Source organism: Zootermopsis nevadensis, unplaced genomic scaffold, assembly GCF_977971745.1.
Source record: "Zootermopsis nevadensis isolate Lab colony 2312 unplaced genomic scaffold, Znev_1.0 Znev_ptg000031l, whole genome shotgun sequence".
Classification (NCBI taxonomy): Eukaryota; Metazoa; Arthropoda; class Insecta; order Blattodea; family Termopsidae; genus Zootermopsis; species Zootermopsis nevadensis.
The window spans coordinates 4,649,298-4,665,011 of NW_028259163.1; the positions used below are offsets into that span (position 1 = coordinate 4,649,298).

Sequence of the window (15,714 nt, forward strand, 5' to 3'; positions counted from 1 at the left end):
TAATTTTATTTTCGGGATATTTTAAAATTCATTGTAACGACGAAAGATAAAGGTCAGTAACACAGTAGGTCAGCAACTTGTAGGCAGGCTGGTTACCTAGACAATTACCTTTTACCAAGACCAAAGGTGGGAAATTCTCACGCTAAGATGAAAGAAGCACAATTTCTTTCCCGCCATGTTTTTTTTTGTTCATGGATTACGTACAGGAAGAGAACAATGGATCCAAATGACCAGAACGTCTTCTATAGGATATGACGTCTAGATGAAGTTACTGTGATAACATAACACAAATGTTCTCAGAATGATTTTATACAGATAAAGGCAATCACCATGCAACATGTTTGACTTTCGCTAATGGTATCCTACTTCAAATCGACTACAATATTACAATCGATATTAACATACGATAACTATTTCCTTACGAGAATTATAACTGTCCAAATATAGTACTTGTTGAATTATCCCAGCTGCTGTCATTTGATTCACATCTGAAATAACTGACGGTAAAATGGGTTGGGCGATGATAAATTCCGAAACACAAATTTACCTTCGGTTCCACACAATTCTTTTTTTGTGAGATGTTTTAATTTGAACGACATTATATTTTCTTGATAATTTTATAATATCGTATAAACTGGTTTTAATATTTACCGCCTTATTTTCCGTTAGTCATCCATATTTTCAGACGTTTTAAATTAACCAAACGTCATTCCAGCCTGTTTATACTCAATAATCAGGAATATTTTATATTTTGTATTCTGTTGAAATGTTATGACGTGTTATGAATCCCACACAAGAGTCTTTTACTTATTGCGATCCGATATTCTTACAGGTTTCGCAACTATTTCTCATGTGCCTGGTTGTAACGCGGGCACTGGTTCCAGAGGACTGGCTTTCCCGCAATGCATCTCAAGTTATCAAACACTCAGCTATGAGACGTCCCATCCAATACCTGCAACCGCACCAGTCACCAAAAGTCATGACGCCCTTAACACAAAGACATTCATCAACAAGACTTCGTAGCGTAAGCTTCAACGGGCCTCACAGCTCACCAAAGCCGACAGCATACACTCGGGACACAATCTCGCGACCTTCAGGAAACAAACAACACATGAACCCTACGAACGTCAGAGCGAGCAACCAATCATATCACAACCCACGTTTTGACCACAATCCATCGTCTTTCTCCGCACACAGCCGTTTAGCAGGTCGTGAGGGGAAACCAGTTATTGGTGAATCTTCTACGTCTGAAGGACAACGCATTTCAAGATGGTTAATGTTTCCGCACGGCTCTCAAGAACAAAGGGAGAGGAATCCAGACATGAATAACATCTTACGACCACCTCCACTCCCCCACAGAGACCAAAGTTCCCCTCAAAAATATCAACCTGTTCAAAGTTCAGTAGACCAGACCGCAAGTGGGACACATCAACATCACGCTTTCGTGCCTTACAATTCTTCTCCGCGCCACAAACTTAAAACCACTCAGTGCAACCAATGCAATAAAACACCTTGGATCCCAATGGTCACATCTCATCATGGACCTTCGGATGCAGTCAACGGCCATGTTCCTAGACCAAATATATATCTACCACCTGCTACAATTTCTTCAGGTTATGAATCACCGCCAATTGGATCCTTACCCTTGCAGTCACATGGAACAGAATATGGTCCACCTTTACCTCCTCTGGATACTCAAAATCAATACGAACCCCCTTCACATCCGGAGCCAACTAACGAACAATACGCTGTTCCAAATCTTTCATCTGTTCATCTTGGAAATGAATATGGGCCACCCCATTCGTCCTCCCAACACATACAGCCTGAATATAAACCACCTCACCCGGCAACTGAATACGGTCTTCCTCATCAACTAACAGATGAATATGGTCCACCCCCTCCTCTCCCTCAACAGACACACAATCATTTTCAACAACCACCCTCAGCAGCGTCACATCAAGGAATTCAATACGGACCACCGTCAATAATTACCATAAAGAAACCCGATTATGGACCACCAATTCTATCTCCTCCAAGCGTCGAATACGGAGCGCCTTCTCATCCAATTGACACCGATTATAGACCTCCGTCACCACCGGCAGACCAATATGTAACACCACAACACGACGGAATAAAACAACAGGTTCCACATCAATTATCTCCAATTTACCTACAGGCACCTCCGGTGTTCGAACCCGAATGGTTCAAGGCACAATCCCAGTCAGCCGCCTCACATTACTTAGTCCCTCCGCCAAATTCTGGAGGTAGCAACGCGGACGACCACGGGCACAGTTCAGGTGAACGAGGTCAAGGAGGTGGAACCGGACAGACTGACATCGACGTTGTACAGTCCGTGTCGTTAACAGACGACTCGCATCCAGTGGCATCTCAGCATCCGACAAGCGACTCACACGACGGATCTTCTAGTCACTTATTCCAAAACTCCTCACATCTTCCAAACAACCAGTTTTACTTACCTGAAGGAGAAAATTACGCACCACCAGAAAATAATTATCCATTTCCAAATATACCTCGTACAAACGCCACTAAAGAATCTGGTTATGAAATCATTCCCAGCGTACAAGTGACAGATTACATATCATCAATTGAATATCCTCTACATATCGTCCAATCACCTTACATTGACGTTACAGAAGCTCCTGGTAACAGCGTTAAACAAATCACCCAACAGCAAAATTATGATAATCACGGTTCAGCACAGTCATCAAACTCTTACGATCAGGGAGAGATTATTATCGGAAAGCCAGCTTTAACCGCTTCAGGACAGAATAACACTAACATACAAAATAGTTATAATACTTTGGACACTGTCACGCAAAACGTGTCTGATATTCGTGACCAAAAACACCAACAATCACAAATACACGAAACGAATAGTTTGGATCAAATCAACGGCGGGAAGCCATCTTTGGATCTAACACCGACTTCTCCATCAAAACCTTTGTCTACAGACAACGCTTACTTTGGAATTGACGACCAAATACATCACCCTGATATAAACGTATTTGGTGAACACGGAATCAGACAAGAATCTTCTCAAAACGAACACAGTTCATCGGATTTTGAAATCCATCCTTCCATTCAGACATCAGCTGAGGGAAATTCCGTTATACATCAGATTAACAACGCTTTCCAATCTGATATCCGCCCGACGACTGAATCGCTTTTACAAAAAACAATTCTTAAGTCACACAATTCTGGTTACGTACTATTTCAAAATTTCCCAGAACCCCCACTGAGTTCCCTACCAGAAAACGTTCTGAAACAACAAATTCCTCCTCCAACACCGTTTCAGAATACATTCCAACAAAATCCTTATCTACCTCCGCTAACTTCCAGTAACACCTTTGAACATTCCCTGAAGACGGAAGAAACCGCTTCATTTCTAAGTCCGCCTCCGAAAGACAACGGAGAATACAATACAGTAATCAACACCGCGACACCCGAATATACGTTCTGGACACCGACATCGCTACCTCACTCCGTTTCCCTGTCGCCAGAAATCGAAGAAAATTCTTGGGAACTAACAACACAAAAACCATCGAAACATTATAATCAAGGTGTAATATCGGCTTTTGCAGAAGCAGCTGGTCTCCTTCCACCACCGCCCTCATTGCCCGAGCCACTGAACCAATCAAATAAGAAACCCAAACAAATACAGATCATAGTGCCATATACCTCAAGCAAGGAACTTATGAAATTTAAATTTCAGGATACCAGTAAACCCTTATTCGACACGTCGGGATGGTTTCCTCTAACAGGTAATGATGAAATCAAACAACAAGGTAGAAAAGCTCCTTCGGTACCTTCATTACACGTGAATTGCACTGGTGATGAACGTTCATGGCAACTGTGCAAAAATATTACTTCACCTCCATGGCAAGATCAAATCGACTACCACCAGCACCAAGAGTCCAGAACGGTCGAAGCAAAAACTTCTATTTTACAGACCGATAAAGAAATTACACGATCATATCCAGACAAGAATAAGACCGAAATTCAACAAGTATTTACTACAAACATCCGCGATCTACTTCGAGGAGAGCAAGATATCAAAGTCCCCGATTACATAACTTTACAGCGTTTACAGAAAAACATCGACGAGTGGACAGCATTGGAATATTCCAAATGGAAATCGCTCGACAGATCCAACGAGACCAAAAACCTCGAAGGAGATAGCCTAAGCACACTTTCTCCGTCTTCTAGAAATCTCTTCAAACATTTATTCGTTCCGTCGAAAAAAATACCCGAAGAATATCTAACGACAACTCCCTCACACTTCGACGACGTCACATCAACTGAAAACTCTGTTGCCACATCTATTCCTGTTTTCAAACAAAGTAGAATTTCGACGGCGATCAGCAACGCAGAGCCTTATTCTGGTAGCAAGACGCATCCAGTGCTACTTAGTAGCAGCGGTGAAAGTGATTACTCGCCAAAGATCAATCACGATATCCCATTAAATCACCAGCGGAAAGGCGATAACCACAAATGGAAATTTATCGAATCAAATAATATAATTCCAGAAGCACTCAGAATAACGACAAAAGAAACATTCTCAGCTACAACAACTCCTTTGACCGAGGATGTGACAAACACTGAAAAAACTACGTGGGACAACATACCCTTATCGATATCACCAGTCACAAATGAGAAAGTTTATATTGTGACTCCCATGACCAACTGGATACCAGAATCCACGACTTCTAGACCATATCAAACAACGCCATATTCAACTAAGACACATTCTACTTCCATAAACGATGTATTCCCGTTCAGAAATGGTCCACCGTCAGCACAGAAACTGGTAGCATTACCACCACTTTCGTTCAAATCTCCCCGTTTTATCATCAGACCAGCTCCAGCGTCAAGTATACAACGATCATATATTCTGTCGCCAATGGAAAATGACAGTGACACCTGGGACGATAAGACGGCTACCTCGAAGCCGATCAAATTGAATAAAATCAATGGAAACACAGGTAAAATCATCAAGGAATATATATATTAATAGTAAAAAGTTTTTAATTTACAGAAATAACACAGCTTAAATCTTACATCTGAAAGTTTAGTATTATGAAATTATTTAAAAATACTATTATGAACTTCCAATATTTTAAGATATTTTAGGTGCGTCATATTGTGATTTATTTAATAGTATTAAAAATATATTAAAATTGGCCGTCAATCACAATATAAGGTAATTAAAAGATTAAAATATAATTTTACGTTCCGTATCGAGTACTCGATTTACATGTGGAACATTTACGACATGTTTCGGCTATATATAGCCGTCATCAGGTGTTATGTTATGAAAACTAAAAATCATTAAAAATCAGTAAAAATCAGTAATTCAGTTAAAAAGTTTATAACATAACACCTGATGACGGCTATATATAGCCGAAACATGTCGTAAATGTTCCATATGTAAATCGAGTACTCGATACGGAACGTAAAATTATATTTTAATCTTTTAATTATCTTATATTGTGATTGACGGCCAATTTTAATATATTTTTAATACTATTCCAGTATTTTATAAAATTTGTGTTATTTCTTATATCACAGACTGTAATTTAACTAATTTAAAAGAAATTCCATACATTAATTCGTTTATGAATATTTTAAATCAAATTAAGACACGAACTTTGTTGTTTATAATTACTCCATTTGAGTTATCCAACGTCATTTTAGACTTCCTGTTTATTTATAACAATAATTTCTCGAAATTTTGTACTTCTTCCTTCTTCAGGAGTGAGGATAGCCCCACACTTGTTTCGTCCCTCCGTAGAGCCACTTTTAATCAAACAGTTACATAAACAGACTAATATTTTTCCTCTCGACATCACGTGGAAACTTTCGAAATGTCGTGTATTCAATTAAGCACGTACGATAGGTCACTTCCAACAGATCTAACGTAAACACTGTTTTAAACCATAATCAGACAATTTTAAACCTCACTGAAGTTATCAGACTGTACTTTTATCGTAATCGTGTGATTACAGACTTCGAACAACACTCCACCGTTCGAGATAAAGCGACACCGACGCCGAACGTCACAAACGAACACTTGCACCTTGGACTCTCCATATTGCCGACCTACATGCCACCTGTCGGCACACGCGTACAAACAGACTCTGGTCATTCAAAGGTAAGGAGAACAAGTTTTACCTTCTAATTATTTATAGCTCCTTAATATTTCCTGTAACACAGCGAAACAAAAGAAGTCAACAGGACGCTAAGCTAGTTTATTAACTTATTCAAAAGAATGCGCCACCAGTCTGTATCCTAAGACAAAACCTCCAATGCGCGCTTAGACCTCCCAATTGATTCTTTACTTCAGTGTTCCATCCACAATTTTTGACGTATTTTTCGTCTCCCAATGCATGCTACATGCGAAGACCATATCCTGCTCCTTAATTAGATCATCCTAATAATATCTGATGCACAGCACAAATTACGTAGCTCTTCTAAAAATAATTTTTACGAGTCACCTGTCACTTCACCAAGGTCCAAATATTATCTTCAATACTTCGCTCTTAAACACACTATTCTCTATCAAATCTAAAACTTCTTGACGATGGTGAAGAGTCAATTGAATAAAAATTTTCTTGGATGTTATCCATCGTCTAGTAAATATAAAACGTAAAAAACGACGTTTCGGAGATGGGACTCTATCTCCGTCTTCAGGTTCCTACACAGTTGGGCCCACTAGATAGAGCTAATCCCTATCTCCGTCGAATAAAAATTTCCTTGGATATTATCCATCGTCTAGTAAATATAAAACGTAAAACGACGTTTCGGAGATGGGACTCTATCTCCGTCTTCAGGTTCCTACACAGTTGGGCCCACTAGATAGAGCTAATCCCTATCTCCGTCGAATAAAAATATCCTTGGATATTATCCATCGTCTAGTAAATATAAAACGTAAAACGACGTTTCGGAGATGGGACTCTATCTCCTTCTTCAGGTTCCTACACAGTTGGGCCCACTAGATAGAGCTAATCCCTATCTCCGTCGAATAAAAATTTCCTTGGATATTATCCATCGTCTAGTAAATATAAAACGTAAAAAACGACGTTTCGGAGATGGGACTCTATCTCCGTCTTCAGGTTCCTACACAGTTGGGCCCACTAGATAGAGCTAATCCCTATCTCCGTCGAATAAAAATTTCCTTGGATATTATCCATCGTCTAGTAAATATAAAACGTAAAAAACGACGTTTCGGAGATGGGACTCTATCTCCGTCTTCAGGTTCCTACACAGTTGGACTCACTAGATAGTGCTAATCCCTATCTCCGTCGAATAAAAATTTCCTTGGATATTATCCATCGTCTAGTAAATATAAAACGTAAAACGACGTTTCGGAGATGGGACTCTATCTCCGTCTTCAGGTTCCTACACAGTTGGACCCACTAGATAGTGCTAATCCCTATCTCCGTCGAATAAAAATTTCCTTGGATATTATCCATCGTCTAGTAAATATAAAACGTAAAACGACGTTTCGGAGATGGGACTCTATCTCCGTCTTCAGGTTCCTACACAGTTGGACCCACTAGATAGTGCTAATCCCTATCTCCGTCGAATAAAAATTTCCTTGGATATTATCCATCGTCTAGTAAATATAAAACGTAAAACGACGTTTCGGAGATGGGACTCTATCTCCGTCTTCAGGTTCCTACACAGTTGGGCCCACTAGATAGAGCTAATCCCTATCTCCGTCGAATAAAAATATCCTTGGATATTATCCATCGTCTAGTAAATATAAAACGTAAAACGACGTTTCGGAGATGGGACTCTATCTTCTTCTTCAGGTTCCTACACAGTTGGGCCCACTAGATAGAGCTAATCCCTATCTCCGTCGAATAAAAATTTCCTTGGATATTATCCATCGTCTAGTAAATATAAAACGTAAAAAACGACGTTTCGGAGATGGGACTCTATCTCCGTCTTCAGGTTCCTACACAGTTGGGCCCACTAGATAGAGCTAATCCCTATCTCCGTCGAATAAAAATTTCCTTGGATATTATCCATCGTCTAGTAAATATAAAACGTAAAAAACGACGTTTCGGAGATGGGACTCTATCTCCGTCTTCAGGTTCCTACACAGTTGGACCCACTAGATAGTGCTAATCCCTATCTCCGTCGAATAAAAATTTCCTTGGATATTATCCATCGTCTAGTAAATATAAAACGTAAAACGACGTTTCTGATATGGGACTCTATCTCCGTCTTCAGGTTCCTACACAGTTGGGCCCACTAGATAGAGCTAATCCCTATCTCCGTCGAATAAAAATTTCCTTGGATATTATCCATCGTCTAGTAAATATAAAACGTAAAACGACGTTTCGGAGATGGGACTCTATCTCCGTCTTCAGGTTCCTACACAGTTGGGCCCACTAGATAGAGCTAATCCCTATCTCCGTCGAATAAAAATTTCCTTGGATATTATCCATCGTCTAGTAAATATAAAACGTAAAACGACGTTTCGGAGATGGGACTCTATCTCCGTCTTCAGGTTCCTACACAGTTGGACCCACTAGATAGTGCTAATCCCTATCTCCGTCGAATAAAAATTTCCTTGGATATTATCCATCGTCTAGTAAATATAAAACGTAAAACGACGTTTCGGAGATGGGACTCTATCTCAGTCTTCAGGTTCCTACACAGTTGGACCCACTAGATAGTGCTAATCCCTATCTCCGTCGAATAAAAATTTCCTTGGATATTATCCATCGTCTAGTAAATATAAAACGTAAAACGACGTTTCGGAGATGGGACTCTATCTCAGTCTTCAGGTTCCTACACAGTTGGGCCCACTAGATAGAGCTAATTCCTATCTCCGAAAGGTCGTTTTACGTTTTATATTTACTAGACGATGGATAATATCCAAGAAAATTTTTATTCGACGGAGATAGGGATTAGCTCTATCTAGTGGGCCCAACTGTGTAGGAACCTGAAGACTGAGATAGAGTCCCATCTCCGAAACGTCGTTTTACGTTTTATATTTACTAGACGATGGATAATATCCAAGGAAATTTTTTCACTATACTCTGTGAAACGAGATTTCACAACCATGCAAAACAGTAAGTGAAATTATAATTTTTTGCTGTAAATATCTTTAAGTACTTCTTAACTTCCAATTGAGGTCAGCCGACCAAAAGTATAGATGGCAAAGTGACGTATCAAATATAACGAACATGGACTCCTTGTTTATAAAAACATTCCAACAAAATCCACTTTCTATAAAACTGTATATAAACTTGTGCAGTTATGAAGATTGTACATGGATGCCAACTCCGGTCTTTCTAATGTAAAAGCTAGAGAAAAACATTTATGATAAAAATTTGAAGTTGGAATATCGTTCATAAATATCTTTATCTTTGTATCTTATTAATTAATCTCTACAATTTAATACTACTTTCTGGTTATTATACGAAATGATAAAAAAACCTTTTAAGCCGAATATCTTCGAAATGACAAAATATGTCTTTCAGGAAACAGGGTTGGTACGTGTGGACTACATTTATCTAGCTTTGAATAGGGACCGGTTACGGGCTTTTATGAGCACGATAATGAACTTCCTGGATAGCTTACCGTGTTATTACCTTCTTAAGAAGGATTATGTTCCATAGTTACGTAGATTCTTTAAAAAATAAAATGGTTTAAAGTTACTGACTTAAAGTGTTCAAAAGAGAAAATTATCACGCCATTATCTTATCGAAAATATAAAACAGAAAATTTGATATACTTAAACGAAACGTTTACTCAAAATTTGGGAAATCTTCTGTTAAATAATTTCTGTTTTCTTCTGCTAAATTTGCAGGTGGTGACTGTTGTAAATACAGCAACAGAGACATCTATTGGGAAGAACCAGAGTAAGAAACAGTCCACACAGCCAATAACCAAGTTACTTCCTATAACATCATTGGAACCGCTCCGTTCGACAGAGACACAGAGAGGAGGGACTTTAAGGGAAAGTTCCAGCAATCTTTCGCCGAAAAGAAGTTCCTATTTATGGCAATTTCCCGATCTTTCTGGACATTCACTTAAGTGGGAAGATTTGGATGAAGTAAAAGACGCAGTGTTAGAACTAAAGAGAGAGAGAAGTTCGTAAAAATACAACAAAACAAATGACTGTATTTTAACCATATGGATTCCAATCGCTGCATGTTATTTACAAGTTTCAATTCAATCCGCGTTTTCTCGTCTCCTCATGACAATATTACTTGTATATATAGATGAAATTTTAAAATGACTATGGCACATTGCGCCGTATAAACTCGTTTATAGGATCAAATATTGTCTCCATCTTTATCTCTAAGGTCTACATTTTAAGGACTTAAGGTGGAGACAACATATTTCTCAGAAACTTTGATTTATACGGAAGAGTGTACGAGACGCCAAGGACATTATAATCCTCAAAGTTATAAAACGCTAACATGCAATCAATCCTGAGAAAACTACATTTTTGTTTTTAATAATTTATCATGTTTGTTTCATAAGGGGGCGTTCACCGCAAAATTCAATTTTGAATCGCAATTTTTATAACAGAAATATCATTAGTTGTATGAAAATCTTTTACGAAAAATTTCAAGACATGTATCAATCGAAATACATATTAAACGTCGTTTAATATTTGCATCACCATAAAGTGATCAGTCAGAAAGGCGTATGATTTACACGAATAAGCCTACAATGTTTTCTGAGAACAAGAAGTTAATATTCAGTTACGATGATGGTACAAACTGAACACGATAATAAAGGAATTAGATTAGTTTCCAGTGATTATCCAACAACCAATAAAATAAAATGCTTTACTATTGTAAACATCCAACTTTGTGTATGTCTTCCTAGGGGCTGTCATAAAATTTTGTACCTACATAATTTTTAATGTAAATGTCAAATTATGAAAAATAATTTAATAAGACATTCAATTTATATATTTTGAAATTTACGTTTATGAAAAATTAATAAATTTGTTAAAATATTCCATTATTTTGAAAGTTACAATATATATCTGTATCGAATAAAACGTTCACAGAATAATAACCCAATTAATATGTTTTTAAATTTTGTATTTGATTATATGAGATAGTTTGTGGATGTTCGATAGAAAATTCGACATATGAAAATATTGCAGTTATTCAAATTTTAAAATATGTATGAGAACGACCTATCCAAATTTCCTGGATCTAGGAAATTTAAAGCTAACAATTTTAAAATATCTTTTCACGTGGGTATGAGATATACTTTTGTGCACTTTATTAACAGTAACTTCAATTTTATATGTTCAGTTGGACTCGAAATATTTCTTCTGAAGTTCTATACTTGTATAATTTAAAATAACGCAAACAATTGTAAGAGACTGAATAGTATGTATTACGTATTTGGTAAACATCTTGTCCACCATACGTTTTAAAGTAAAATGTGGACAAACTGAGAATATGTAAATTAGAAGCAGGCATAACGTATTTATTAATCCTGCTCATAACTTAATTATATAATATGGCAACATGTCATATGAAAATAATTATCTTCGTACATTTCTGCATAATCTCGTCCTAAGCAAAGATTTAAATATGCAGAGAAAACAGTACGAAAACATTTCAGAGAGAGAAGCAATATTAATTAAATACTTCATATTCATCAGTCTGACGTTAAATTTAAGTAGTATTTTTGTGTGTCGTGAGTATGAATAACATTTCGATGACTAACAATAATTCCATAATGTGTGCGTATTAGTATTTATAATACAAATAGATGTATAATTGTGTTTTGTGGAATAAATGGAACATTGTATTTAGTATTAATTTCAAATTTGGAACTATATTATCTATTTTAAATTTAAGCACAATGTAGGTACTTTGTTACCGATCTACTTTTCACATTTATATTTCTTTAATAAATATTTTTTCAATATATATTGCTTTTGTGAAACAGCAGATTAAAATGTAAACACATTCTGTGTCGCCTCTTAAATATTTGGAGTAGATTACAGCATAACTGAAATGGTTCATAATCTGTACAATGATATCATGACCAGCTTTTGTGTTACCATCTAAACCAAGACTGACAAACACCCGTTATTTAAAGCGAACAGGCTTCCAGACATGTGGAAGAATAATTTAAATTATTCCTGTAACAGTTTTGGCATTTATAGGAAATTTACATGCGTCTTCCTTACTTATAATTTAAGAGTCTAAATATTATTACAAAAACTTACCGGATTAATTTAATTCTGCCTCGTAATAACTACATTGTATCAAGTTTATAAAAACGTTCGTATATAAAGCAGTTTCATTAAAACATAGGAAATAAATTCAAAGTGTGTTGCTGAATACAATGTAACTAATTTCTACAGCCCTTGCTTAATTAAATCTACGTCAAAACCTTATCTGCTATTAGTGCTAATTTTCTAAAGATGTAATTACAAGTTAAATATAATAGAGAAACATAGAAAAAAATACTTTTTCCTCAGTTATTTATAAACATACTCCTATGAATATCACCATTTTTAATTTAACAATTCATTAAAACACTGAAAACATGTTATGAGAATTATATTTTGGAAGACATCTTATCCTCTTGATCCAAAAAACTAAACCATTACATACGTCGACAATGTCACTTGTTGAAGTATTGAATCTAGTGTAAGTGTTAAATATTACCACCACTAGCTTCGTGGCACAGTTAACAGCCATAAGCAACTAAAATATTTTATAAATTATTTTATTATCCGTAATTTTAAAAATTCCTTACTAGTTTTACGATTATAACATCACGTTAAAAATATTACCTCACATGGACCAAAATCCCTTAACAGCAAATGATCACAACCGACTAAATCGACCAATCAACACTTGCTTGTCATACATATTTAACAGTAGCGCCTAAAGGAACACGATGAATTTTCATCTAACTTGAACATACAACACCTGAAAGATGCAAACTCTGAAGTTTCAGAACTTTGAGTTAATATACGAAAGTGCTAAGTCTGAAACTGAAAACCCACTTACACGAAACTTCCCACGACCTTAAGCTACTGAGATTTTATCGCATCACTTGAAATTATGTAAGCTTCCAGCAAACTTCATAAGAAAAACTCCAAATACAGACGCATAAACTGTGATGAACTCAAGACTCAAGCCTTAATTTTACCTTGAGTGCTTTCTTTATGCAAACAGATCAAAGAAAATTAACAACTGTACAAACTATTTATTTTTTATTTAGTGTTCTGTCTGACGACAGGTCCATATGAACAGGATCCTTCCATCCTCTTCTCGGACTGGGACCTGTTCATATACGTTCTTGGCAGATGATCCAGAAGTGGTTTGCCATTGCCTTCTTCTGTGTGTGAATGGGATGCCACGGAGAAACCGGGGAAGCCCCCGGAGGAAAACTCCGTGTTGCCTAGACCACGGCCTTGCCCAACACAAGTTATAAATTTGGGCACCGCCGGGAATCGAACCCGAGACCCCAGGATTACAAGGCCAGCGTTCTAACCGCTAGACCACTATCGAAATATTTGTGTATAATTTAAAGTTTTGAATTATACAGTTACGACACTGAAATTCAGAATATATATATGGTATGAAAATAATATGTATAGGCCTATAAAATATTCGAACATAAGATAAAAAACGAGACACAAAGCTGAAGAAATATTCCTCTTGAAGAACTTCATAAATTATACTCTTCACCAAATATTATTCTGACGATGAACAAAATATGTTTGGCGTGCATGTAAAAGGTTTTCAACACATTATAAGTACGCAAAATGTTCTTATCGGAAAATCTTAAGGGATAAGACCATTTGTAAGATCCAGAAGTAGACCTATTCAATATGATAATATTAAAATGGATTTTAGAAAAAACTGAATCCTTATGATTTATATTTGAAATGGGCTCTTGTGGACACGGTAATAAACTTATAGATTTCATAAAAGGTGGGAAATTTATTAACTGTGTGACAAGAGCATTGGCTTGTCTACTAGAATGTAATAATTCAAATACACTGAAAATATTTGAAAACGTAGTTGGTATAACATTTGTAATACAAAACTACTTACGAGAAAATCACGTATCAATAAACACCATATTTTTGGATTACTCCCCTAACCTCATTACAATTATTTAATCAATAAGTTAAATCACATAACATGAAATAGTCAAAATCTATTCCTGCTCTAAATTGAAAAAAAATAATTCGTTAAAACTTGATATTCAGAACTCCAATAACACATAATTTAAGAATATCTGAACGAGAACAAAATATAACACAATATAAATCTGACGTTCACCTCTCCGGTAGTAACACCTTGAATATGGAAGCAGTATGTTCCTCCGAAACGTTAGTGTAAAACTAAGAGTCCACACGGTGTTACTACCCAGATGTCACACAATTTACATGTAAATCCGACAACAGCTCGAACAAAGGAGAATAGTTGCTTTTGAAATAGCAATCCGAATATACTTGTTTCCCGACACACGTACTAAATTTTATAAGATCATAACACAAAATATCCCCCCCCCCCCAACGCCTGTCAATCTATCATGCTAAGAATATAAATTTTTAGATAATTTAATTTTACCCTCGTGAACAATACGTCATCCATTGCAGCTTCCACTTAGCAAATTCCAATATTGTTTAGTCATCAACAAACCATCCTTCTTCATCTGTTAATAATTCATCCCTCTGTCCAGCAGCCCTTAGCGACAAGATACCGCATCTGAACTACAGCCCCTTGGGGGTGTGTTGAGTTGGAGAGGGATGAAGACTGATTGATATTCCACCCTCGATCGCAAATAGAATAGATTCAACCACAAGAAGACACAATTCGAAGGGAGGTATAATGTTTATCACGTAAAGATGGGCTAGAACAGGGGTGGGGAACCTTTTCATGTTGGAAGCCCGCATTAATTTAGTTGTAATCAAATAAGGTCGCATTCAAGAAACTTCAATTAGATATACTTAAAAATGTACATTATTTTGTAAATATCTAACTACTATGTACTTAATAATTTCAAAAAATATAAACTATTTGTTAATTTTAAAGTTAACTAATCTTTTAATGACTTTGTTTGTTGGAAAGCATTTGAATGTTTGGTTGCAGCATGGAGGTCCACAGTTTCAGTTCATCCTCTAGATGGGTATTCGTCATTTGTGACCTTAAGGGCGCCTTGAAAAATGTATTAATAAAAATAAAAGGATTTGTTCTGTAAAATTTAGATTCAGTCAAAAGGCCGCACTTAAGGACCTAGAAGGCCACATGTGGCCTTAAGGCCGCAGGTTCCCCACCCCTGGACTAGAGTAAAGCCAAGATTAGTAAATTCGAGATACCTCTATGACACAGTTATTGATGGTTAAGTTTTGGTGGAATTATAAATTATTTTATCTGTCATCCTTAAATCCAACATCTTCGTTGAAATCAGAAACCAGGATATGTTTCGGGTTGAAATCGGCGACATTCTATCGCGCTTAGTTTACGAGTTACTAAAACAGCCCTCACTTGGTCTCAAACTCAGAACATTTTTTTCGGAGCTATGATCTTTCTATAATGTTCCTGGTCTTAAGATATAAACATACCAGTTTCGGTGAAAATCGTTGCGTTCGAAGTCGATTATAACCTAACATACATTTTCGATCTTATTTTTTTTGCATTATTTTCTGAACAGTGTTTCAGAATAAAC

The 15,714-nt window shown here is 36.6% G+C and overlaps 1 protein-coding gene across 1 annotated transcript in view; it reads left to right on the plus strand.

Moving 5' to 3' along the window:
- LOC110834455 (uncharacterized) overlaps positions 1-11,945 on the plus strand; it is a 31,641-nt gene extending 19,696 nt beyond the window's left edge. The window contains exons 2-4 of the mRNA XM_022073624.2: positions 833-5,003; positions 6,027-6,172; positions 9,848-11,945. Of these exons, the coding sequence (XP_021929316.2) occupies positions 833-5,003; positions 6,027-6,172; positions 9,848-10,138 (4,608 nt within the window). The 3' untranslated portion in view covers positions 10,139-11,945. The remainder of the gene's footprint in view (positions 1-832; positions 5,004-6,026; positions 6,173-9,847) is intronic.
- The last annotated feature ends 3,769 nt before the right edge of the window (positions 11,946-15,714 follow it).